This window comes from Nycticebus coucang, chromosome 24 (assembly GCF_027406575.1).
Source record: "Nycticebus coucang isolate mNycCou1 chromosome 24, mNycCou1.pri, whole genome shotgun sequence".
Taxonomy (NCBI): Eukaryota; Metazoa; Chordata; class Mammalia; order Primates; family Lorisidae; genus Nycticebus; species Nycticebus coucang.
Window position 1 is genome coordinate 24,872,257 of NC_069803.1, and position 27,781 is coordinate 24,900,037.

The 27,781-nt window shown below is 44.2% G+C and overlaps 1 protein-coding gene across 1 annotated transcript; it reads right to left on the reverse strand.

Annotated features, from left to right (window-relative positions):
- Positions 1 to 9,046: 9,046 nt before the first annotated feature.
- Positions 9,047 to 13,240, reverse strand: NEFL (neurofilament light chain). Its single transcript, XM_053578329.1, has 4 exons — positions 11,969 to 13,240; positions 10,866 to 10,990; positions 10,140 to 10,459; positions 9,047 to 9,623 (listed from the first exon to the last, which is right to left on the reverse strand). Exons 1-4 carry the CDS (start codon positions 13,013 to 13,015, stop codon positions 9,481 to 9,483), a joined length of 1,635 nt encoding a protein of 544 aa, XP_053434304.1. The 5' UTR covers positions 13,016 to 13,240; the 3' UTR covers positions 9,047 to 9,480.
- Between the last annotated feature and the right edge of the window lie 14,541 nt (positions 13,241 to 27,781).

Below are 27,781 nucleotides of genomic sequence, written 5' to 3' on the forward strand. Positions count from 1 at the left end.
AAGACAGGGGTTTTTCTGTGTGAACTCCTGTAGGAGAAAGATGGAGCTCTCCCCTGAATAGAGAAACAAACTAACAGTGCAGAATAAGCAGATCATTCCTTCCTCTCAAGCAGAAATGATTAGGGTTAAACCCGAGGGTCAGGTTTTTAATGCAGACATCCTGTGAGTTGCTGTTTGTTCTTTTTTATCTACAGGTCACATCAGGAAATGACTTATACCCTACATGAAATTATAGGGATGTGGGGTGGTTATAAATGGAAAGAATGACATCTAGCTAAGAGCTAAGGGATTCATGGCCATCAATACACAAATGAAAGTGCCTTTAATTGCTACAAGAAAGCAGAGCCACATCTGCAGTGTCTCAGGTCTGTTATTTTCGAAACTACTTTATATTAAGATTACTCATAATAACCAACATAAACTTTTGTTTATTAGAAGACTCCTATTTGGGGTGGCACCTGTGGCTCAAGGAGTAGGGTGCCAGCCCCATATGCTGGAGTGGTGGGTTCCAACCCAGCCCCAACCAAAAACTGCAAAACAAAACAAAAAACCTCCTATTTTAAATCATGGGCATACCTAAAGTATTAAAAAATAATAATATGTAAGGTCTCAACTGGGATGGGTTTGACTACCTGACAAAACAAGAAACACTTTCATTTTTCTGTTGCAATTTACCTTAATGAGATATTAACTGCCACCATATTTATTCCAGTAAATTAGAGTAATGCATACTTCATTTCAGGTGATTAAATGCAGGCAGCCAAGGCCTTGACATATTAGTTCTCACCTTTTATATTAATAGAAAAAAAAAATTAGGGGCTGCATACAGCGGCTCTGTAATCTGAGATCTGTAATGCCAGCTACTCAAGAGGCTGAGCTGGGAGAATCATTTGAGCCCAGCAGGTGAAGTTTAAAGGGTGTTATGTGTGATCTGCCTCCACTGCACTCCAGCCCCAGCGACGGAGTAAGACCCTGAATCAAATGTCAATGTAGGAGGAAGCAACAGGAACGCATAGGGGATGAGTAGGCAAAATAAGTTAAAATAGAAAAAAATGCAAAAGCGGAACCCAACAGTAGAAGGATAGTTCACGCATTTTATCATTTATCGTGATGTGAATCTTGAACTTTTATATTAAATTGTTTTTCTTTGGGGGAAAAAGAGAGGAAGAGGAGGAAAACGAGAAGGAGAAGAAAGAGAAGGAAGGAAATAATGGGGACAGATATCAGGAGCTGCTAAAATGTACATAACACACAGCTATGATTTAATAAAGAAATAAAAATAAATAAATAAAATGTACATAACAGGTTTTGATCATGTAACTCCACTGGGGGAATTATTTTAAAAATACTTCAATAGAAGGGCAAACATGAAGATAAACATTGGATGAAGGTATTTATTGCCAAGCTGTCTATAATTTTCATGAACATGTTTTTATTTTTATTTTATTTTATTTTAGACAGAGTCTCAGTTTGTGACCTTCAATAGAGTGCTGTGGAGTCATGGCTCACAGCAACCTTAAACTCTTGGGCTCACTCGATCCTATTGCTTCAGCTTCCCCATCATCTGGGACTACAGGCACCTGTCTTAACATCTGGCTATTTTTAGAGACAGGGGTCTTGCTCTACCTCAGCTGGTATCAAGCCAATGAGCTCAGGCAATCCTCCCACCTTGGCCTCCCAGAGTGCTGGGATTATAGGATGAACATGTTTTTAAACATAAGTTGGGACCCATGATCAGATAATAATGAGTATGCTGATAAAAACAGAGTGGCAGAATTCATATTTAAAACTGGAGTTGCAGAATCTTTGAAATGGATGCCTGTTGTTTATTAAAGAACCACATGCCCAGCTATCTTGTGGTAGCCTCCAGTGATCTCTACCTATTGGTATTTGCCCTTGGTGTGTGTGTGTATATATATATATATATGCCCTTGTATATATTTCTTCCACATTGAATCAGGCAGACTGGTTTCTGTGACAAATAGAATACAGTGGGAGTAATGGTGTGTGACTTCCAAGTTTAGGTCATTAAAAAATGTTGCAACTTCTGCCTTTGATTCTTGGAGGCCTTGCTCTGGGGAAGGCTGGTTGCCATGTTGTAGAATGCTCAAGCAGGGCGGTGCCTGTGGCTCAGTCAGTAGGGCGCCAGCCCCATATACCGAGGGTGGTGGGTTCAAACCCAGCCCCGGCCAAACTGCAACCAAAAAATAGCCGGGCGGTGTGGCGGGCGCCTGTAGGCCCAGAATCGCTGAAGCCCAGGAGTTGGAGGTTGCTGTGAGCTGTGTGAGGCCACGGCACTCTACCAAGGGCCATAGGGTGAGACTCTGTCTCTATAAAAAAAAAAAAAAAAGAATGCTCAAGCAGCTCCATGAAAAGGGTCATATGGGGAGGAAAGTGCCAGCCAAGTAGTTAAGCCACCCTGAACCAGATCCTGCAGCCCTCCAGATAACAGCAACCTCAGCCCACAACTGACTGCAACTCCATGAAAGAACAAGATCTAGACCATCTCAACTGTCCTGCAGAAACTAAGAAATAATGTAAGACTGGGGTGCTTAAAGCCATTTAGCTTTAGAATGATTTGTTATGTGACAATAGATAACTAATACAAACCACTTATTGATGTGATGAAATATTATATAGTTATCAAAAATAAAATACTATTTACAACTTTGCTTCTCCATACATTCGTTCTGTCATTAGGAAAATAGTTTGAGAAATATCCTGAATCACACCATGTCCTATCATCACTATTGTCACTGCCCATCCCGAGTCACCATGAAACAGGCTTTTAATTCATCTCTTTACTTTGACCCTTGCTTCCCAAACTTCTCTTCTCTATACAGAAGCCAAAGTGATCTTTATAAAACTTAAATGAGATAATATCACCTTGTTTTGCTTAACCTCGTCTAAAGTTTCTAATTGCACAGGAATAAAATCCAAACTCCTTGATCTACAAGCCCATGCATAATCGGGCCTTTGCCCGCCTTTCTCGGCCCTCTGTCTAACTCCCTCTCTCTCATTGATAATACTCAGAGATGAGCTTACCTCATTTTCCAGAGTTCAAGGAAGCCAGGCTGCTCTTCTTGCTGTTTCCTCCATGTGGAACCCGATACCCTAGATTGTTTCACCGTCTGTTCACGCACACACAGACACACACACCCATGGCTGTTAAGTCCCTGAAAACAGGAAAATTTTCTGCTCTACTCCTTGCACATCATATAGTATATGAGACTAATTTCATGGAATGAATGGATGCTCTAAGTCAAAATATACATAAGGAAAGGCAAGGACTAAATAGAAGCATAGAAATAAAAATAACTGGGTTTGAATGGTGAAAATTGGATGTTTTTTAAATTGTTAATATCATCATTTATGATTATGATTAGAGACAAGAGTCTCACTTTGTTGTCCTGGGTAGAGTGCCATGGCCTCATAGCTCACCGCAACCTCAAACTCTTGGGCTCATGTGATCCTCTTGCCTCAGCCTCCCCAGGAGCTGGGACTACAAGCCCCCGCCACAACACCAGCTATTCTTAGCTTGGTGCCTGTGGCTCAAGCGGCTAAGGCACCAGCCACATACACCTGAGCTGGCGGGTTCGAATCCAGCCCGGACCAGCCAAACAACAATGATGGCTACAACCAAAAAATAGCCGGGCGTTGTGGCAGGCGCCGGTAGTCTCAGCTACTTGGGAGGTGGAGGCAGGAGAATCGCTTGAGCCCAGGAGTTTGAGGTTGCTGTGAGCTATGGTGCCACAGCACTCTACCCAGGGCGACAGCTTGAGGCTCTGTCTCAAGGGAAAAAAAACCAAAACTATCAATAGTCACTTTATGAGGCTGCTGAAGGTCTTTTTTTCCTAGAGGACCTTACACTGAAAAAGACATCTACTGAGCCTTTGTGCGATTCACCACACTCTAAAGACATCCTGAGTTCTCCACTGGGAGCCCATTTGGAATGAATTGTGGCTGAACTGTAATCACTTCTGACAGCTCACGACTTTGTCCTCAAGGGAAAAAGAAGAAATCTCTATCTTTCCCAAGTTTAGGAAAAGTTGTCACAAATTTTAAACCTTGGCCATTCCTGTAACATTTGTTAATAAACGCACTAAATCCAAGGCACTTTATTGTGTCGTGGAGGGAAACAACGATGCTTCTTATTCAGTCCAGCTTCATCTCTCCCCTCCCCAAATTATTTAAAATAGCTTACAACAGGAGGACATGCTAGAAGAAAAAGGAGATGGAGGAAGGAGAAGATGTTTTTAAAGAAAGAGAGAGAAGAGGAAGGGGGTGGGGGAAGAAGCGGTAATTGTGAGCTGGTAAAATATCACCAGAACAGGAGTGGTGCCTGTGGCTCAGTGAGTAGGCTGCCAGCCCCAAATCCAGAGGCGGAGGGTTCAAACCCGGCCCGGCCAAAAACTGCAAAAAAAAAAAAAAAAAAAAATCAACAGAACAAGAACATTTTGAACAGGGAGAGGAATAATACAATGAGAATCAGCATCTTTCTCTCTCTCTATTTTGTTGCCCTCAGTAGGGTGCTGTGATGTCATAGCTCACAGCAACCTCTAACTCTTGGGCTCAAGTGATTCTCTTGCCTCAGCCTCCCAAGTAGCTGGGACTACAGGCTAACACCACAGTGCCCAGCTATTTTTTTAGAGGTGGGGGTCTTGCTGTGACTCAAGCTGGTCTTGAACCTGTGTGCTCAGTCAATCCACCTACCTTGGCCTCCCAGAGTGCTAGGATTATAGGTGTGAGCCACCATGCCCAGCCTTTATTTTTAGAGACAGAGTCTCACTCTGTTGCCCAGGCAAGAGTGCCATGGCATCAACCTAACTCAAAACAACCTAAAACCCCTGGGTTCAAGCAATCCTACTGCCTCAGCCTTCCAATTAGCTGGGACAACAGGCACCCACCACAATGCCGGGTAATATTTCCTACTTTTGGTAGAGACAGGGGTCTCACTCTTGCTCAGGCTGGTCTTGAACCCCTGAGCTCAAGTGATCCATAGTCATTGGCCTCCCATAGTGGGAGGATTACAGGCATGAGCCACCATGCCCAGTCTAGAACCAACATCTTGAAAGTCGATCCTTGAAGATAAATTTCAAATTCATCCTTGTTTATAAGACCTGGTTCCTGCCTTCCCAAAGCTTTTATTTTGTTTTATTTTATTTTACTTTATTTTTGAGACAGAGTTTCACTTTGTCACCCTTGGTAGAGTGCCATGGCATCACAGCAACCTCAACTCTTGGGCTCAAGCGATTCTCTTGCCTCAGTCTCCTGTGTAGCTGGGACTACAGGCACTCACCACAAGGCCCAGTTATTTTTAGAGATTGGGTCTTGCTCTTGCTCAGGCTGGTCTCAAACTCCTGACCTCAAGCAATCTACCTGCCTTGGCTTTCCAAAGCCTTTTATTTTTTGGAGACAAGGTCTCACTACGTCACCCTCAGTGGAGTGCTGTGGTGTCACAGCTCACAGCAACCTCAAACTCTTGGGCTTATGTAATTCTCTTGCCTCAGCCTCCCAAGTAGCTGGGACTACAGGCACCTGCCACAACACCCAGCTATTTTTTGTTGCAGTTATCATTGTTGTTTAGCTGGCCCGGGCCGGGTTCAAACCTGCCAGCCTCAGTGTATGTGGCTGGCACCCCTAACCACTGTGCTACAGGCACTGAACCTGCTTCCCAAAGCTTTTAAACAAGCAAAGGGCTTAAGATATGGACGTAAATCATCTAAGGGATGAAAGAAAAAGCTTGAGCATCCTAAGTAAACTACTGTTACAGGTGTGCTTGGTACAGGACTGCCTTGTAAGAGTCCTGATTATTGTGTGAAAACTCTCCAACCACTGTCACAACAGATGTCTGTGAAAGCATACTCTGGTGCCACAAGTGTCCCTCACAAGATGTACTGTAAGAACAGTGAGGTGTACAAGTTAAGGGAGTGAACTATGGAGCTGGACTATGAGCTCTGAATCCCAGCCCCGCCACAGACCAGCTGTGAGACCTTGGTCAAATCACTTAACCTCAGTTCCTTACCTATATCATGGGATGATAATCATACTGGACTCATAACAATTGTAAGTCAAGTGAATGATTTAATACAGACTGCACTGAGGCCACCACTGGGGACGCAGCCACCTGTCTGACTGCCCTAGAATCTCCACATGAGAAGAAAAGTGACTGTGTTAATTGCTTATTGATTAATGTTAGCAATGAAACTGTGCTAAAAGTTAGCAATTCCCCTTAGGTGACAGAGAGGCATATGTGTGTCTCCCATTCAACCACTGAGCCTGAACTCCTGAAATGAAACAGTGAGGGTTTTTCAGGGAATTTTGAATCAAGAATCTAGAAAGGATCTGAGACACATACTGTTGGACCCGTATGCAGATGAGCAAATTAAGATCGGTTGGGATTGTGGATGGGAATGGCCAGTGTGCCACAACATAGTAACATCAGCGTGCAGATGGGCTCTTGATTCTTGGTTCACTGCTCTTTCCACAACAGGTCTGGACTGGATTAGAACTGATTATTAAATACTCTTGACTTGCTAGTCACCCTGAAGGCACTTTATGGAGAATTTATTCATTCAATAAATATATATTTGCTTCTACTACGGCAGGAACTATGCTGGTTGCTGGGGATAAAATAGTGAGCAACAGAGAGCTGATTCCCATGCTTCTGAAGATCCTGCTATCCTGGGGGAGGCAGACATCAAATTATCATACAAATAGATGCCTACAAAGAATTATGAGCATATTTAATAGAAGAATTTTACCCATCAGAAGAGGTGGGGAATTACCATGCCAAGGTAATTCATTTCATACGGAATGATACTTAAGGCCTAAATCTTAGGGCTAAGTAGAGTAACTGGTTGGGGAAGTTTGAAAGAAGAAAAAAAAGATGAGTGTTCCAGACAAAGTGATCAGCAAAACTCTGCAGCAGGTGGGAGAACAGAAGACCAGGGTGGCTGGAGCAGGTGGAGAAGTGAGGGGCAGGAGGTTACAGAGAGGATGACGCCAGAGCCAGAGAAGTAGGCAGGGATCAGGTCAATGCAGGCCTTGAAATAAGAAGTTATTAGAGGGGTTTAATCAGGAGGATGCCATAATCAAAACTTGCTTTTTAAAAGGTTAGCCTGCTGTAGGGTGCTGACTGAAGGGGACCAAGTGCAGACACTGGGAAATGACTTTGGGGGTGGCAGTGTACACAGAGAGGTATAGACAGATTCAAGACGTAAAGGCCGGAAAACTCCTAAGACACGGGAGACAGATGAGACCAGAGGTATGAGGAGAGCAAATGGGAGGAAGGATGACATGGGAGGTGTCTGGTTCACTCCAGAGGGCTCCAACCTTTTTGGCACCAGGGACAGGTTTCGTGGAAGATAATTTTTCCATAGATGGGAGTTTCATAGGTAGGTATGGGGCAGGAGGAGAGTGCAGGTGGTGATGTGAGTGACCGGGAGCAGCTGTAAATACTTCTGAGCTTCACTCTCTCATCCCGTGAGGCCCTGTTCCTGCAGCCTGGGGGCCTGGGGACTTCAGGTTTACAGAATAAGATAACTTGGGGGGGCGGGGGAGGTCTTTGACTGCTACCGAAAAAGGACTGGGTTTCGGCAGGGCGGGGGCGGGGGGAGCAGAGGGAAAAGGAGTACTAACAACAGTACCAAACTTGGGGAATTATTACAAAGACTTCAAACATTTCACTTAGGTTTTTCAGTATTTTATTATGGCACACAGGATACAGGATGGTACAGTGTTCTTACTTCAACCAAGTAATTCTCAAATCAACCAGCTGTTTCCATTTGGCTAAAGTTACTTGTACATGTATTTACCTCTCGGAAATTCATCATGTGTGTTACCCTACGTCCAAGGAACAAAAATGTGAAAAGCTTGATTCTGAGTAGACTCTTAATCTTGACAGAAGCCAGTATCTACTGAGCCTCTCTTTATACTTCAAATCCATATCGTCTTGGTAGATAAATAAATATTTTACCTATTTGCAGAGTAACATATACTTAGCTAGAAATAGGTTGTGTGAGGGGATCAAATAATGTTAAAACAGAGACCATTTTGGTTTCAGGTTAAATTCATAACGTCTCAAGGTCATCTGAAAAGCAAATATTAAATGAAGTCACCGGATGGAGCAATTGTTTACAAACAGAAGCAGCGTAGCAGACAGTCAATAATGCCATTTATATTCCCCGTTAAATACAATAGCAAGCACGTTCGTAACTTTACAGTGGACAGGGAGGACAGAGGGGGTGTGTATTCGATGCAATGTTCAACCAGTTAAGCTATCACTGAAATCCAAATGGTTCCCAATAAAGACATGCAGAGCCATGCCAAGGTAATATACAAGTACATTATCTCCCCCCCTTAAGTGGCTGATCATAATTTTATTACCTGTGCCTGTAGTTTTTAAAAAGTTTAAAAATGTGTGGCATTAAATGCTATTTACTTGATTCAATAGAATTAAGCAAACACACTGAATCATGAGCTCAGGATTGCCGGCAATATGCTCGCAGTGGAGTGGCACCTTGATAGCCTTAACTCTCTCAAAATTATATACGGATAAAAAATTATTCCTCCTGATTATATCATGTGCTTAGGTTTTCACCTTTGCCCATGATACTTAGACTATATTTTTAAATGTGGCTTTAAAGATATATGGGTTTCGCATTACCTTCCTATTGTATTATGACCTGCTAGTTTGAATTAACAACTACTTACCATAAAGGGTGTGTCTGTCAAATACTTTCAGAATTGCTTCTATAAAGCCATCCTGCAAACTAACATTGTACATTTTATGGGACAGAGTATATTGTTACTTATAGACTTTCTCATTTACTTATATTTATTATCAGTAAAATTTTTGAGAGGGAAGATTTCTTAAATGGTCACAACCTAACTATATCCCTCAGAATTTCCAATGGGGGGGAGTGTTATAATTGTTAAAATTTTGACTTTTTAAAAAAATGGAGGTCAATAGACCCCCTGTCTATAGTTTATATTAGTGCCACCTTTAAGGTATTTTAATTAAGTCAACAACCACAGCAAGAAATACGTCATTCAGTGTAACTTTATTTACTATTTATTGCACATAACTTGAGGTCTTTCATTTTTAACCACCATAAGGTTCAAAGGACTATTTCTCCATGAGGTTTGATAGTAACATTAGTGAATTCGTTTATTCGTGGTGTTTTTTTATTTGTAAACATCTGAATGGTTCACATTGCCATAGATCCTGAACTCAGAAGCGTGGACCATGCACAGGCTGGCAGCAAGCCAGAAAGCCACTCTGCGAGCAAACAGATACTGGGCATAAAGAGAAAATTCATAGCACAACATTGCGTGTCCAACCTAAGTCATCTCGGAATGATGCATGAGATTGACGTTTTAATTCACATGGGATCTGGAACTCAACTGGTTGGTTGGTGATGGGGTTGACCTGATTTCAGGAGACTTATTCCTGGAACAATTAAGGAAAAGGGAGGCTCAATCTTTCTTCTTGGTTGCTTGTTCCTCCCCAGCAACTTCAACTTTTTTCTCTTCCTCTTCTGCTTCTTTGGTTTCTTCTTCTTCACCTTCGCCTCCTTCCTCTTCTTCTTCCTTTGCTTCTTCGGATTCTTCCTCGGCAGCTTTCACATAAAAAGAAAATTGACAAGATCCAAACGCAGGGTAAGTCCAGTCAAAACATTTTATGAGAACACGCAGCTGTCGGAATGCTTACCAAAAACCTCTCAACTCCACTCTCCAAGGGGACAGTCACAGACCGTGTTTGTCACGAATCATTTGCCACTGGGTACATATTTAAACTAAATAAGACTTCCTGAGTCTAGGTATTGGAAGCTCTGCTCCTCTTGGAGACCCAGCCTCTGTATTTCTTCTCTTACGTGTTTGATATACACTCTTGCTCTTTAGGATGCCAAAGGCTGTGTTCAATGAATATATTAAAAATTACGTTTTTGGCCAGTCACTCAAATGCTCACTTACTAAAGGTTTGCTGGATAAACACATAACTGTTAAGATTCTAAAATCACATAGGAGTAAAGCCTCCCTAGCATCAGCAAGACTTCATTTATCGTACCCACTTCTTAACAAGTACCCATATCCAGGATGCACTTAAAGTGGTAAGGGTTTGTTTCTTATCATACCTCCTTCTTTCTCCTCCTCGGCCCCCTCTTCCTCTCCAGCCTCCTCCTTCTCCTCCTCTTCAGCTTCTCCTTCAGAGGGGGGTTCATCCTTGGCTTCCTCTGCTTTAGCAGCCTCAATGGTTTCCTCCACCTCAATCTGCTCCTCCTGAACTTGGCTGGTGTAGTAGGATGGGAAGGAGCGGGCAGACATCAAGTAGGAGCTGGTCTGTAAACCGCCATAGGCAGATCGGCCGAAGACCTGGGAGCTCTGGGAGTAGCCGCTGGTGATGCTGCCCACACTGGTGAAACTGAGCCGGGTCTCCTCGCCTTCCAGGAGTTTCCTGAGGAGGTAGGTGGAAGGTGGGGTTAAAAAAACAGGTGCAGGAAGTATGTTCAGTGACTTGCTCTGAGCCCACCCCTCATTCCTGCCCCATAATGTCACCAGAAGCAGGGCTAAGAATTATCAAAAATTAATGACTGGAGATTTATGACTGTGACCAGGAAAAAAAATCCTTAAATAGTACTAATAGATTTGAAATGTAATGAAAGCTAAGAACAGGACTCATTATTATGGGTTTACATACTTATGTGTTTGTCTAAATACCTTCTTCTTGGGAGAAACCAAAAAAGTAACATTGCATAATTTCAAAGAACTAGTCTTGAAGGTTTCTGACCCAACATGGCTTTAAATGGCCTCTGATTTTCTTCCCAAGGTGTAATGGAGGCTACCTCTGCCCATGTTTTCACCTGTAAGCTGCGATCTCAATGTCCAAAGCCATCTTCACATTGAGGAGGTCTTGGTATTCTTTTAAATATCTTGCCATTTCACTCTTTGTGGTTCTCAATTCATTTTCTAATTTGTTGATTGTATCCTATTGAAAGAGAAAAAAGAAAGAAAAGAAAAAGAAACCCAAGAATAAATCTCTACTGCTATCATTTTACTATAACACATATTGCTGCAGATGCAAAGGCCTATTTTCAATTAAAATCAAAGTGCACATCTTTGATAAAATCTCTCCTAAAACGACTGCCTGTTCTTTTAAAAAAACTTTTCTGGACTGAAATATCCTGCCTCAGAAGCATGAGATGGAAAAAAAAACTGATCAAAGAAAATTATCTTTTTCTATTTCTTTGTACAGTCTAATCAACATAAAAGGCTGACAAGGAAATTAAATTGACAGAAAAATTCTGTTTCTCATTGATTCTTTTCTTTAGGGGAGAAGGAAATAGCTAAATTAAAAAAATTATCTTGTCTAAAACATTTTCTTTGTATCTAAATTATTTTTTCTTCTCCCCAGAAGATCTTTCAATTAGAATACGCTTACCGTGAACATCAGTAGCTAATTATGGAAAACAATTTGCCTATTCCTGTCTGTCTACCTACTAAGGAGAGGGAGTGGTTGGTAAAACTAGTCATAAGGCGCGCTGGTTACAGTAATCTTTCAGAACAGATGGAGAGCTCTTCACTGTATTATTTATTAAACAGATGGTCCAATCGGTGCTGTAAAGTAACTTGTAGTTAATGTAGGTCAGTAAAGAGCGGACACCGCGGCAGGCGGGAGACAACGCCCAACTCTTTCTTCTCCCCTCCCCCACTCAATCCCCACCTAGGGCGGGGCAGCTTCAATGCGGAACACAGATCCAGCGCATTCCCAGACTGCGGTCCAAGGGCCCCACCCTCACCCCCCAAGTGGCCCACCCCTACCACACTGTCTCCGAGGAGCCAAGTCCTACCCCCAATAACTGCCTGCAGCTGCCTCAACCCCGGTCTCCATTTTCCGGGTGCAACCACAATTGCCCCCCCTTTTCTGCAGCCCCCCCGCACCCATGCGTTTCGGATGGCGCCCCACCTGCATAGCACTGATGTCGGCATTCTGCTTGTCCTCCAGCTCCTGCAGCTGCTTCTCCAGCGCTTCGTTCATGCCCCGGCAAGCCTCGATCTCCAGCGTCTTGGCCTTGAGCAGGCGGCGGCTCTCGGACACCTCGTCCTTGGCGGCGCGCACGGCGTCGGTGTTCTTGGCGGCGCTCTCGGTCAGCACCGTGAAGCGGCTCTTGAACCACTCCTCGGCGTTCTGCATGTTCTTGGCGGCCAACTTCTCGTACTGCGCACGGATGTCCTTGAGCGCGGCGGAGAGGTCGGGCTTGGTGGACACGTCCATCTCCACGGAGATCTGCGCGTACTGGATCTGGGCCTGCAGCTCCGCGATCTCCTCCTCGTGCACTTTCTTCAGAAAAGCAATCTCGTCCATGAGGCTGTCGATGCGCTTCTCCAGCTCCGCGCGGGCCAGCGCCGCCTCGTCCGCGCCTTTGCGCGCCTCCATCAGCCGGCCCTCGGCGTCCTCGCGGCTCAGCACTTCCTCTTCATAGCGCGCCTGCAGCTGGCGCAGCGTCTCCTCCAGCCCCTCGCGCTCGCCCTGCAGCGCCTGCTTCTCGTTGGTGGCGTCTTCCGCCGCCAGGCGCAGGTCGCGAATCTCCTGCTCGTACAGCGCCCGGAAGCGGGACGGCTCGGAGTGCTTCTGGCGCAGCACCAGCAGCTCGGCTTCCAGGACCTTGTTCTGCTGCTCCAGCTCGTGCACGCGCTCGATGAAGCTGGCGAAGCGGTCGTTGAGGTCCTGGAGCTGCGCCTTCTCCTGCGTGCGGATCGACTTGAGGTCGTTGCTGATGGCGGCTACCTGGCTCAGGTCGAGGTTCTCCAGGCTGGGCATCAAGGAGCTGGAGCTGGACGAGTAGCCGCGGCGCACGGACAGCGAGGAGGAGACGGGCGCCGAGTAGCTGGAGTAAGCGGAGCGCGCGGTGCTGTAGCCGCTGCGCACGCTGGAGATGTGCACCCGGGGCGTCTCCACGTAGCGCCGCTTGTAGGAGGTCGAGTAGTACGGCTCGTAGCTGAAGGAACTCATGGTGGCGGCCGGCGCCTCCCTGGCCCGGGGAGGCGATGGGGGCCTGGAGAGAGAAAGAGAGAGAAGGGCCGGGGAGAGAGGGGAAGGGGAGGATGGATGGCTGTGTGCGGCTCGGCGCGGTCCTGCCACCCCTATTTATACGCCGGGAGGCTTCTGACGCAGCCTGCGATCGATCACCGCGCGCCGGCCAGTGGGGGCAGCGCACTGCCGCAGCCCGGGCGAGGATTCTGCGCAAAAGGGAAGGCGGGGGCGAGGGACCGGCCGCTGGGGAGCTGGGACGTTCGTCCTTTATGCTTTTTATCTAGGGCCCTTGATTTTTTTCTGAGCCCCCACACGCCCTTCCTCATTCTCTTTCTTTACCCACCCACCACGCCAGCCTGCTCACACCTCCTAGACCCGCTATCACTTAGCTTAAGTGTCCCCGTAACAGGTTCTCACTCTCCACTCACACCCTGGTTTTCCATATCCTGGTGCCTCGCAGACACCCCTGTTCCCCAACTCGCCCGTTCCCCCCCGGGGACCTCCTTCGTCGCCCCTTTTGGTGTTATGGTGACAGCGCCGCCATAGGGCGTTTGACTTAGAAATAACAGGTTGGATTGCAGGTATGCGGACATAGGGAGAAGAGTTTGACATTTGTCTGTAGCTCTTTCTGGCACTTTATCTCCGTTTCTCTTGCTCTTCTTTTTCTTTAATGTGCTGCTTCTCGACACACAAGGGGTGTGCAAACACACGCGCACACACACCGCCTCCCACCCCGCCACACGCGCGCGCAAAAACACACACAGGCTGCAGCACTGCAGGTGTCCGCTCAGCATCGCTAAACCTTTACAGCAGTTAATCAGCCTGTTTGTGTTCCTAGATTTTCTTGTTTCTTTTGAACGGAGCCTCCAGTGTTTTTGGCGCGTTGCAGGGTGTGGGTGGAGGACGCAGAAGGAGCTGGGAACCTCGGCAGCCTGGCGCTCCCCAGCGGGGTCGGAGGGGGCTTCCGGCTGCTGGGTGCTTGCCAAGCCAGATTCCTGCCTGACACCGCCAACCCCAGCATATTAAAAAGCCCCCTTCCCTTTCCTTACACCTGTGTAGCGCTCGACCTGATGATGCCGAGGAGCCGAGCAGGTGGCTGGTTTTCAGGGAAGCGGCCGCGGCCAGCCCCGGAGCGGCGCCGGGGGTGGTCTCCGAGGACGAGAATTCACAGCGACTTCTCCTTCGGGAGCCCATAGAAAATAGCCGCGTGACTCTTCCCCCGATTCTCCAGAATTACTAGGTAACAGAGACAGTCAGGAGTCCGTGGGCTACCTTAGGAAGCGTCCAGACACCTGAAACAGTGTGCGCGCAGGTGGACACCGCCCGGCGGGTCGCCGAGCCGCCTCCAGTCTCTGGGAGGGATTTTAGAGATTTGACCTAAAATAATTAATATTTTTCCAAGCAAGCATTTAGTTTTTGCTCTATTTGTATATCAGCTTACTGACTTTTTTAAGGCCAATAAGGGGAGACGTGGTAACTGTTTGCAAAGAGAGAAGCCGAAATGGCTTCCCGTGCGCTGCTCGGAGGGTGGATGCTTGGAGCACTGCTTCCGGAATAATGGCAAGAAGACGGTGGTGAGGCTCATCCTCTGAGATCCTTTCTGACCCTGAAACCCCCATGATTATGATACCTCGCCGTCCTCACGGTAGAGAGAAAGCAGAGAACTTTCATCGGATTTCTACACAATCTATTGCTTCCAATAATGCAAATTCAGAAACATTGATAGTGGTAGTTTAAAGACAAAGTCATCTCAGGTCCATCCATTCCAGCACTTCAAGCTCAAGGGCGTTAAGCTTTCCTGAATATAGTTTGTCCCTGGCAGACGTGGTAAGGTACTTATTCGGATGAATTTTTATAGCCTATACATTCTCTGTTTTGTGATTCATCAAGTTCACCGGTGGGGAAAGGCTTCTGGGGTGGGGATGGGAGTGAGAACCCTGGATAAGCAGTATGTTTATCTCCTCCCAATCCTCCCTGTGTGATTGGAAGTGGCAGAATGGATTATTTGGTTAACCGGCCCCACATAAACCACACTGTTGCACACTGCGTGTGTGAGTCTGCATATTCCACAGTCTGGAATATGGAGTGCTCCTGAATTCATTTCCTTTCTGCCAGCCCCCTTTCAGGGAGTCTTAGGCCATCCACAGGACATTAAGTCCATCAGCATTGTTTCCTTCACACACCCAGATCCTCAGGGAAGGCTTTGACCCGCAGAGGAGGCTGCAGAGAGAAGAAACCAGTGGTGGGGCACCTGGGGGGGTCCTCTGGGCAGCAGAGAGAGGAGGCAGGCGGTAGTGAAGGGGGAGACTGGGAGGGTAGAGGGGCCCTTTCCTTTCCTGCCCTGAGCCTGGCCTACTGAGTGGAGGAGGGGCAGATCAACCTTGTTTATGAATGTAGCTCTCAGGTTTTAAATAGCTCCTAGCAAGGCCACTTCCTGCTGCTGGACAGCCTTAAACTTTAGGGATCACCTGAACCCAGCCTGGGCCTGAGTTAGTTTTTGGTTATCCCTCCGGTCAGCCTTCCTCTGCTAGCTGCCTGCCTCTTCTTTAATATTCTGTCCAGTCATCCTTCTTTGTAAATCCTCCTCCCAGCATTTTGCTCTGAGAAAGCCGATGGGGCATTTGCTCTGGTTGTCAGAGCAAAGGTAAAGTGAGCAACTTTGGAAAATCTGTTTAGAAAAAAAAAAATTTCTGACTTGGACTTCCCCGCCCTGTAAACACTTCTGCATCGGGGTTGTGGGTAATCGTGTCCTTACATTTTTAGCAGAAGGCTCTTGAGTCTTGTTACACACTTCTACATTGATTTCCTTTCAAGCCTCTTCTCTACAAACATGAAATTGGTTTGGGGGCTGCCGACAACACATTCTCCTTGGAGATTAAAAAAAGTATTAATAAACAAATATTGAAGTATGCTAAGGAGCCTCTCTAACAATCCCTACCACTCTGGCTTGTCCTAATATTGCTGTGTTCCTCTAAAGGACTGTTTGAGGTAATTTAGTTCAAAAGTAAATATGTTCATGTTACCATAAAACCCCTGCAGTATGACTCTCTTAGAACCACTGAAAATATTTTACTTCTCCAAGGCCAGTAGAGTCTGAAAGCTTCAGTGCTATAGGATGGGATGACTGGCAACCTTTTATTTCATTTTTCTAAAACCCTTGGGCACAGCAGGAAGTTTTGCACTGGCATTTGCTTTGAAAAGCTCATGTTTAGGCTGATGTTCTTTTAGGGCAGGACCCATGAAAAACCTCATTCCAGGAAGCAGGAGAGCCACACTCTTCTGCTACCGGTAAGCTGTGCCAGTAGTCTAGATCAGGATAGCAGGTGGGTCTCCATCCGTCTCACCACCAGGAAGATACTTCAGTGTCCTAAAAGTTGGCACCAGCATGTTCATACCAACCATATGATGGATAGGCATTTGCTCTCTATGGTTTAACAAAGACAAAATCCCTTGGAGATGACAATTATCATTCAGACCAAACAGCCGAGGCCCAGAGACGTTAAGTAACTTTAAAAGTCACACAGCTACTTCCAGCCTAAGCTCTATTTACTTCCAGACTGAGTGTTGCTCAACCCAATACACATCCTGGGGTCATTATCATTTGCCACTTCCCTACGTCTCTGCAGAATTTGATATTGAATGCCATAGTCCGCGGATTCTAGCGTGCATGTAAAAACCCACTCCTGTCTGGTGAACACCAGTATGAACTGATCTGTACCATGAAGAAGTTGTTAATGAATGTGTTCCTTCTGGACAGCTAGTGGCTAGGACAAGTTATATGATTATTGTAGGTTTCTCAAATATCCCAATGTATAATTAAATGAGCGCTACCTGTGGAACAAGACACAAAACTGATGCTATGACTTTTTCAACACAACTCTGAACATCCATTTGCAAAACACTTTTTTCAGGAATTAATAAGCTAAAAAGCAACTTAGCTGATTGAAACTCTTTAACCACCCCATGACGTCCTCTTTTTTACTAATTAAAATTTCTTTTGTTTTCCAACCTGGAAAATGGATTTTCTTTGAAAAAAGTGACCTTAAAATTTGCTCTAAAGATTAAAAGAACAACGCTGGCACCAACACCTCATTGTGGGAGTTTATCCTGCTTTCCACAAGTCTTTAACTTTTCCAAAAGAAACATAAATAAACCCAACCGGAATGTGTAGTTTGCTGAAGCCCAAAATAGCTTTCCTTTCTATTTCTTGTAGCCAGTTTATCTCTTTGTATGTTACGTTCAGCACTGGAGTCATACATAGATCTCCCCCGTCTCTTGGGAAATATGTTTAAGAGAAAACTTTTCCCATTTTAATATAAAGCGTGCCTAATTTCACAGCGCCACATTCTGAAGTAAGGGATGCATCATAAAGTGTGCTGTGCAGCAACATAAAATTTAGATTGCAGCAGGAACAAGAATGTCATTTGAATAGATTCAAGACGGAAAGCACGTTTATATTCAGAACACGTGCAGTGTTAGAAATGACGGGAACTTACTGCTGTCCAAGCAGAAATGATGGTGATAGGTTCAAATTCCTAAATGCTTGCTCCGTGGACCTAGCCAAGGTAACGTATTTTCTCCCCAGAGGCCTGCTCTGCTGTGCCTTGCCCTTAATCACAGTCACCAGACACAGAGGTAAGAGGGTGTGCTGGGGACAGCCATCTCAGGCAGGTCGCAGGGATATCAGGCAGAGCCAGCGAGACCAACCCTGTTGTTCAGTTGTGCTTCCTAACTGCAAGGAGATATAAGCTGCCTTTGCAATTTGGGTAGTAACCAGCCACAAAATATGCCATGTGGCCCCTGGACTTTGCTGACCTCTACGGTGGTTTAATAAATCAATGGGAGGAATGTGAGGTTTAATGTTTGCAAAGATAGAGGATAAGCATTTCCGTCTGCAAGAGAAGAAGGCCCAGGGTTGGCTCTTTCACAGCCATGCTGGACTCCATCCAAGGCAGAAGCTGACTTTCTCACCAGCGCTTCTCTGCCGCAGCGAGCGCAGCAAAGGCCGCAGAACTGCACAGGGGCGGATCCCTGGACTCCTACAGTAAAGCAGGCAGGCTCCTGAAACCAGGATGTGTAGCGCTGCTGGCGGGTAAGTTGAACATGTCAGAGGCTGTCCAGGTTTAGAAGAGCGAGACTTGATTGTGTCGAAATGGCGTATTGATTGATTAAATAACTCAAATGTTCATTCACCCACTGAGCCACCCCATGTTGATGGGACTCTTCCAGTGAGTGGAATCCGTACAGGTGTCACAGCGGGGTTCAGGGGGTTACAGGCCAGTCTCAGTCTTCAAAGAGCTTGAAAAATATCTGGACACAATAAAGAGAAGCCAGCCTCTGAGACACACAGCAGGCAGGAATCTCAAAAATGGTATATACTGATCCCACGTGAAAGACATCTTAGGTCAAGGTCAATTATACTGCATAATTCCATTTATTTAAAATCTAGAACAGGCCAACTAATGGGTGGACAACAAACCAGAACAGTGATTTCCTCACGGAGCGTGGGGTAGGGAATGACTGAGAGGAGGCACAGGGAACTTTCTGGGGTGACAGTATTGTTATATGTCTTGAGAAGTTGGGATGGTGCAGGTATATACCTGTGACAAGGTGCAGAGAATATACCAAGATTCATGCATTTCATTGAATGTCAATTTTATATCAAAAGAAAAAAGCTAAACCAAATACATATGCACATATATATGTATATAGATACATCCATGCATTTATGGATTGTATATAGTTATACAAATAAATATGAAATAAAAATTCAATATTATATAACAAATCATTTAAAGACAGCTAACAGACAAAACCCTTGTGCATGAAATTTCAAAGAACCAATCCAAAGGATTAATAAATAGAATCATAGGCAATGTCACAAAGAAGAGAAGAATGGTATACTCAATAATTACCATGGCTTTAGAAAAGGAAGAAGTCATAATAGACTTGATTTTTACGGCTGCTCACTCTGCCAGATGGTTCTTATTCTTTGTTCTAAGATGAGCAGATACTGTATTCCTATCCTCATAGTGCATTTAAAATGTTTTGGCAATCTTACATCACTGCCTCATGTTGAATTGGTATTGACTTTTTAAAAAACATTGCAAACTATTTCTACTGTGGCTTTTTAAAAAACCTAAATATATATCTTTCCTTTATTTTCTTTGACTCTAATCTTTAATAGACATACTTTGGTCCCATTGTTCAAACCTACTGAAGGTTTTAAAACCTTCCAACTTCAGGTCCAAGTTGACAGTGAATGCACTTGCCAGTATTTCTTAAACTTAACAGTATTAGAAATGTGCTTTATATGCTCTGTGTCCTAGCGTCTTGGGAGCGGAAAGTAATGTAAATGTTTTTGGACGAAGTCCTTCACTTTCTGCTTTATTTCCATCAGGCCTTAACCTGGGTTATCCCTTCCGTAGAGTGTTATTATCTCTTCTTATCGCACCCTATTTTGCAGCCCCTGGACAATATTTCTAAACCCAGCAGGGATTTCTAGGGAGATGAGAGACATTGAGCCCAGAATAAAGCTTTGGGTATTTTTCTGTTGGTCATTATACTAAAATTTCTTTTCTATGTGACCCCTATGGTATCCTCATGTAACAGAGATAAGAATAGTGGTATTTAAATGGGAAATTGAAGCTTCCCAAGCATTCCCAGTGGCCTCTTTGGTACCCTATAGCAATTCTGCAAAGCAGGGGCAGATCCTACAGGAGTTACTGGATAAACGGGATGCTGGGCAGGTTGGAGAGGTAAGAGATTTACTAGAAACGCTGCCTACTATGAGCAGTGGAGCCAGGGCTTGAATCCACGGTTTGTTTGTTTGTTTTGTAGAGACAGAGTCTCACTGTACCGCCCTCGGGTAGAGAGCCGTGGCGTCACACAGCTCACAGCAACCTCCAACTCCTGGGCTTAAGCGATTCTCCTGCCTCAGCCTCCCGAGTAGCTGGGACTACAGGCGCCACCACAACGCCCAGCTATTTTTTTGTTGCAGTTTGGCCGGGGCTGGGTTTGAACCCGCCACCCTCAGCATATGGGGCCGGTGCCCTACTCACTGAGCCACAGACACTGCCCAAATCCACGTTTCTTATCATCAAATTCACCATGGATTGGGCGGCGCCTGTGGCTCAGTCGGTAAGGCGCCGGCCCCATATACCGAGGGTGGCGGGTTCAAACCCGGCCCTGGCCAAACTGCAACCAAAAAAATAGCCGGGCGTTGTGGCGGGCGCCTGTACTCCCAGCTACTCGGGAGGCTGAGGCAGGAGAATCGCTTAAACCCAGGAGTTGGAGGTTGCTGTGAGCTGTGTGAGGCCACGGCACTCTACCGAGGGCCATAAAGTGAGACTCTGTCTCTACAAAAAAAAAAAAATTCACCATGGATTTTTCCTCTACATCATACAGTTTTATGAGGACATGTACAAGGATATCCCTTCTCAGACCCCTGCATGGTGCAATCCCAGAAAGATAGGGGAGCCCCACTTGCCGCTCCCTGTCTGATCAGACACCTGATATATAACTATTCTGCTTAGAGACCCACCTCTGTTCCTGGTAGCCTTGTTAAAAGGCCAGTATCAGTGGAAGAGGTAAAGGCCAAGGCTGACATACCCAAGCTTTTAGAGCCAAGATTGAATGTGAGGTTGACAGTAGTTTCAGAGAAAAAAAGAAAGGAAAATCTTGATCTAGAGCAGTGAGCTGGGGGTAAGAGAGAAAAAGGGAGAACGAACACTCCTGGGATGAAGTGGATGGTCGGAGAAGGAGCCAGAGTGGCGTCAGGGCTGGAAGCAGAATGTGCCTCGTTGACTTCGAGTTCACTATACCTAAAGCAAAGGCTTCTCCTTCCGTGATATCATTGACTAAGATATAGCCCGTGCTAATCACAACGGATTAATTGTGGATATCAGGATGTAGGTAGCATTTAAGCACATACTCCAGGAACGGGATGACCAACCAGGAAAAGGCCAGAGGGAGTGAGAAATAGAAAAAAATAGAAGCAAAACAGGGAAATAAGCCACCAACCAGGTAATCAAACCTGAGGAGGATTGATGGAGATGAAATGATAATCCTGTAACTTTAAGAGGATAAGAGAAAGGAGAATTTGCTCATATTAAGCATAATTATGTTCGATAACATCAATAATATGTAATTGGCGCTTTCCAACACCATGCAAAATAATTTACTTGCACAATTTCTTTTAATCATCACAAAATCCCAGTGTGTTGGGTGTTAAAATCATCCTTGTTTTAAAGACATGATAACTAAGGGTTGACTAAGAGTATGCATAAGGAACTCAGCTATATTATGTTGTTAGATTTCTCAGAACTCTAAGGAAGTAAGTATTATTTTCATTTTACAGTGAGAAAAATGGGGTTAAGAGAATTTCAGAATAATAGTCAAGATCACACAGCTGGGTCAAGGTCCGGCTGAAATTGTCACACTTCTCACTATGCCCAAAGTGCAAAGAATGTTCTCAAGAGGTGGTACGCAGATAAGAACTCTCACTCTTTTACAAAGTTGAAATGTGCATACTGATGCAAAAAAGGCTGCAATAATCAGAATAATCAGAATGCTGGAGCCGCATCAGTAATCCAGGTAACAGCCATTTAGGTGGAGCCCACAGCCACAAACCAAATAAATCAACACTTGGTTTTATTAGCAGCCTCCAAAAACAGACATCTGTCACTAAAATGATTTATAAGAACCAAATTGCATTAGAGCGTCTCTCTGCAGATACAGATTTGATGCCTTATTGTGAAACTTGCAATTCCTTTTATTATATTAACTAAAAGAGAAAAAAAAATACTAAGAAAGGTTCCCTGACCCCTTTCAGTGTCACTGTCTCCTACAAATCCAATCAACTGCATTACTAAATCACATTAGGATAGCAGATGTGCTTTTGAATAGGCCTTAGATATTTCAATTTGCAAAGTGTGTTTTTTTTACTTCATGCCAACAAAGTTTTTGCCCATTACATTGATGGATGCTTACTTTAGACGTTATCCAAATTAAAATTGTCTTTCTAATTTGTTCCCCAAATGAAATTTAGAAAGATTACTTAAGGAAGGCACATGGCCCTGTTCTAACCCTGTTAAGTGTGCAGATGGGTGTAAGTGACAGAGGAGAGAAGGCTTAATTTCGTATAAAATTCAGAGTCGTCCAAAAGTGGAAGTGATCTCTCCAAGGCAGAAGGCAGCAGCATTTCAGCGAGGTATCATTCCATCCCAGAGCTGGCCTTGTTATGCCAACCTGAGTGTCTCTGACTCAAAAGTACTAAAAAGGTTGAAAGTATAAAGTAAGCTCCGGCCAAAGAGAGCATTTTTCTAATACAGTGATTGCAAGTGAGAGCTTAAAAGCATAGCATTGGTGTAAAAACTGGGACTTACTAATGTTTTAGTTCACAGATAAGTCAAAAAGACAGATGCAGGAGCCAGCGGAATGAGGATTTTTGAGGGGAAAAAAAGAAGGTTACTATTTGAAATCTTTGGGGAACATGTATTTACTCATTTGCATTAAGCCCATCTTTTCTGTAGAGGAGAGCTCAGTAATAAAAAGCTGAACTGTCCGTTTTTATGAATTGAACTGGTTCCCATTCATGTAACACAGTAAAATTCAGTTTCCCTCTTTAGATGGTTTTTCTTTGCAAGAGTTGATCATGAAACAAAGGGGAGAAAAGCTGATGCTTCTTTAACTCTGGCTTGGGGACTAAGGGCAGAAACAAGGGTATGCACTGAGTTCCGTTCACATTTCCCACCCAAGACCCAAACCCCAGCCAAGGGATTGAAGAAGCTCTTCCCCCAGCCCAATCTCTCCCTTGAAGTCTTTAGTTCTTTATTTCTTCTAAAATTTGCATATCACTGGTTTCCCTTTGAAGAAAGGAATCTGAGATTTTGTCCTCAAAGCCCAGGGAATGGTAGACCTTGAGCTGGGGGGTTAGAGAGGGGATGTGGCAACAATCTCTGTGATGGCGCTAGAGTGACACATCCTAAAACAAGCCGTCCAAGTCAGTCAAATGCAGTATGGTTGTTTCCTGATGACTGAATTTTAGGGATGTAATGTTGCACCTTAGAGAATTTTTAAAGGCTGCATTTTGGTAAACAAGGTCAAGAGTAGAAATGGCATTGAATTTGAAGCTGAGGTGTCTTAGGTCTAACTCTGCCATTCACCAAGTACAACCATCTTCAAATAGAGCCTCATACTCCCCTGGGAGCATTGGAGGACTTTCCAACGGGTTCACAGGCACGGACAGTGCAAAAGGAATCTATTTCCAGATCCCTAGTTGTGATAAATGCGATGGTGCTGAGGGAGGGAAAGTGATCCAAATGCCTAAGGCTGGTAAGGGGAAGGGAGGGGCCCAGTGTTCCCCAAGGCCACCCTTCAGTCCCAGTGTTCTATGCCCCTGCCCTCTGCTCCTGCCTCTGTGTCACCTGCAGGCCCAGCACTGAGCCTCTGCAGGTCCTTACCAGCAGACAGAAGCCTCTTGCTCCTGGGCCCTCCATGCAAATATTGGGTTTTGCCTTTTTTCACTTTGTTTAATGTGTCAAAGCCCTTTCCTCTGCACCCAACTTCAGAAATCTGCTGACCTTTCTTGTTCCCTGTTCTGTAAGCTGTCATAAGATTATATGTTCTTTTCTTTCTTAATTAATATTTTAATGCTATCTTCAGCAACAAGGATGAATGTTCTTTTCAACATCTTGAGTGAGATTGCCTTATTATTCTATTATTCTATCTTATACGTGGAAAGAGATTTGCATACAAACATTTAAATTGGCTACCCACATTTTCACCAGCCCAATGACTTAGTGTCAGATGAGTTGATGACCAGATAAGTGTCAAGGGTTTACAAAATAAGAATTACAATAGATGAGGAAATATACTCATAAACATAGGTGTATCTCATGGGTCATATTTTGTGTTTATAAAGTCACACTGATCATAGTGTGTCTCCTTTCAGGATCTCACAATGGTAATGTACCTTTTAAAAAATGAATAACACCCACATATAATTTGAATTTAAAAAAAGGATAATAGGGCAGCACATGTGGCTCAGTGAGTAGGGCGCCGGTCCCATATGCTGGAGGTGGCGGGTTCAAACCCAGCCCCGGCCAAAAACCACAAAAAAAAAAAAAAAAATGAATAATAGATTTTCACTGAGAAACTTCCAGGTAGACAAGACCACCTCAACTTCAATGCCATTGACAAATCTTTTTTTAATTACATCTTGCTGAAAAGTATAAAGACTACTATGATAAACATTATGCATCTCTTGCTTAGCTGTTAAACATTTTGTCAGATTTGCTTAGGAACTTTTTTTTTTTTGCTTAGGATCTTAAATCAAAAAAATTATCCTTACGGGCGGCGCCTGTGGCTCAGTCAGTAGGGCGCCAGCCCCATATACCGAGGGTGGCGGGTTCGAACCCGGCCCCGGCCAAACTGCAACCAAAAACAAAATAGCCGGGCGTTGTGGCGGGCGCCTGTAGTCCCAGCTACTCGGGAGGCTGAGGCAAGAGAATCGCCTAAGCCCAGGAGTTGGAGGTTGCTGTGAGCTGTGTGATGCCACGGCACTCTACCGAGGGCCATAAAGTGAGACTCTGTCTCTACAAAAAAAAAAAAAAATTATCCTTACGTAGCTTTCTTCAATCTCTTCCCTGGCTTGTCCTCTTCAGCAGTCACTAGCAGACTAAATTCAATATGAAATACTCATTCCCTTGCAAGTTTGTGAAATTTACATTCATAAATAATATGGGCATATACAATATAATAATAGAAACACATCAGTCCTGAAGAAATACAATTATGTTGCCTCCTTTAAAATCCTTAAACATTAAAATTCTGTTTCTCATGAAGGAAACAGAGGAAAAGATTGACGAAGAATTGGGGAATTGGGTCACTGGGGATATTTGTTATTTGTAATGGAAAGTAGAGGTGATTACTATTTTAAAATCTCTTTCTCCTGAGAAGTAGGGGTCAACAACTAAGAGATTTTGATACCCTGTTATTTCATACATAAAAGTTTAAAGTGGTTTGCAACATAATAGTATAAAATATCTATGTTTAAAAATTGAACAGGGCCTCTTCATCATTATTCATGTTTTACCATTCTATTTTATTTTAATATTCATATAAACCATTATTTCATTAAAAAAAATTCTTTTTCTCATCTTATTTACAATTCTACTCTCTGTTAAAACAGAATTGGTGTTTCTTGTTGGTTCCTTATTATTTTCCTGACTTCACAGAAAATGCTCTTAATGTTTCTGCATTAGATATATTTGCTATAAGTTTGGGGGAATATCCTCTATTAGGTTAAAAAAATTATCTTTTATTCCCAATTTGCTAAGAATTTTTCTCATGGCTGAGTACTGAATTCTCTCTTTAGGCTCTTGGTGGTGGTGGTGTTGAGACAGAGTCTCGCTCTGTCACCCAACTGAGTACAGCTTGGAAGCACTGAACAGAAATGCCTTTGTATCTGTTGGATTAATTTGTATACAGTTGCTATTAGTTTACATAATATGCTATCTATTAAGAACCAGTCACTTCTAGAGAATAATCAGTTGCGTTTTTTTGTGAAGATGTTTTCTAAACCTTGAAAATGTTCCTTTACCATTGATTTCTCGAGGACAAAACAACTTGTTTTGGAGCCATCAAAACAACAAGATCACCATCTACCGGTAAAATCAGAACACTGCAGAAAAATTTCAGGCCTATGAATGTTATTACAGCAATCTATCAACTCTTCCAGAAAGAAGTATTTGCTTTCAGAAACCAAAATTCCTGAAGAGTCATCTCAAAACACTGAATTTTTAATAGTAGGTATTTAACTGGGGTATAGGACAGATCATTCGGGAAAAGCAAGGTTTCCTAGGGTCATTTCATTTACGTAATGAAAGCAAATGATTACCCTTATTCTTAAAAGTGCTCCAGGGTAAAGGTTACTATAACAAGGAGGCATTTTATATCAGTGTAGCAAAAACAGTTTGAATTTTATTTTTATCTTTTATTGACACTATACTAGCCTACAGCAGAATCGCCACTGCTGTGAATAATATTTAATGTAAATATTAGCTCCTAATTGTGGAGTTAATGTATAGATTTTTTTTTTTTTTATTGTTGGGGATTCATTGAGGGTATAATAAGCCAGGTTACACTGATTGCATTTGTTAGGTAAAGTCCCTCTTGCAATCGTGTCTTGCCCCCAGAAGGTGTGGCACACACCAAGGCCCCACCCCCCTCCCTCCATCCCTCTCTCTGCTTTTCCTCTCCCCCCATAACCTTAATTGTCATTAATTGTCTGTATGGATTATTTTTATAACCAGATTGGCTTAGAAACAAATTTATTTCTCTTGACTCCATAAAACTCATTAGCAGCACCTAATTCACACCTCAGGACCATCATTAAGCTGGTTAGTGAAACTGTTCCTCCCTCTCTGAGGGAGAGTTAATTTAAGAGAACTTTGAGGCCATCTGGAGGACCTCTGTCATGCTAACATGTTCCCAGTGATCCCTGCCTACCGTCTCACTCCCTTTTCACCCTAGAGTTTTCAGAATCCTTTTCTTTGCTCAGCCACCCTAACTCAATTTCCAGGCCCCACTCTCTTGGCCATAGATCAGGACATAAACTGTCAAAGCTAGACCAGCACATGGCCCCAGGCCAGTCTGAATAGAACTGGGATGATGGTGTGACAACTCTTCTAGGCTTACAAGACACAAGTGCAAAGCTCAGCCTCCAGCTGGTTGGCCCTACCTGGTTTCCTATGATGAAAGCATCACTTCATTCAGTTATATAGCTCTGAACAGAGTCTACTAAATACTTTTAATGTCCATTCTAGGCTCCTGCCCTGATGTTGTCTCTGATCTGAGCAGGTTGGGAGGCAGGCTTGCCTCAGTTGCCCTTCTCAGCTGGAAGGAGAAGGTGAAACTCCTTGGTAACAGAACTGGCCAGTGTTGAGGGTCACGTTTAGCAAGGCCTCTTCCATCCACAAGGCCTGTGCTTTGTTTGCCTACACACAGGGAAAGGCACAGGGGGCGTTTTAAACAAATGGCTCTTTGCACCAGGCTGCATTTTCCCCTGGCTTGGTGACTTTTGCTTTAGTTACTCAAGGGCGGAGGAGCTGCAACTTAGCCGTCATGCAAAGAGGGTGCCCCCCAAAAGGTATGCACATTTTAAGAAAGGAAAAAAACTGTATTAAAATTGTAATTCTCGGGCAGTGCCTTTGGCTCACTGGGTAGGGAGCCGGCCCCATATACCGAGAGTGGTGGGTTCAAACCTGGCCCTGGCCAAACTGCAACAGCAATTAAAAAAAATAGCCAGGCGTTGTGGCGGGCGTCTGTAGTCCCAGCTACTGGTGAAGCTGAGGCAAGAGAATCACCTAAGCCTAGGAGCTGGAGGTTGCTGTGAGCTGTGATGCCACGGCACTCTACCCAGGGCGACAGCTTGAGGCTCTGTCTCAAAAAAAAAAAAAAAAAACAAAGAAAGAAATCTCGTTAAATAAAAAGCAATATTCATTACTTGATTTATTAAATATCTACTGTATATTGGATACTATAGCAGGCGTTTGAAATGAATAATTTAAATTCAGAAGCCTTGTCCTTGAAGGGTTTACAATCTAGAGAAGGAGAGTTGCAAACTGACATTAACAAGCCAGTGTGAGAAGTGCTGTGCTAGAGATGGTGCAGGGTGGAAACCAAAAGCAGGTCCTCCAGTGGGAGGGTGAGGAAGGGGGTGGCAGGGAAGGTATTTTCCCT

Excerpts from the sequence above, each read along its gene's own strand:
- NEFL (XM_053578329.1), bottom strand. The coding sequence starts at position 13,015 with ATGAGTTCCTTCAGCTACGAGCCGTACTACTCGACCTCCTACAAGCGG. Across the intron at positions 10,460-10,865 it reads ATTGAGATCGCAGCTTACAG|GAAACTCCTGGAAGGCGAGG; the intron begins GTGAAAACATGG and ends CTACCTCCTCAG. Across the intron at positions 9,624-10,139 it reads CGAGGAGGAGAAAGAAGGAG|CTGCCGAGGAAGAATCCGAA; the intron begins GTATGATAAGAA and ends TTTATGTGAAAG.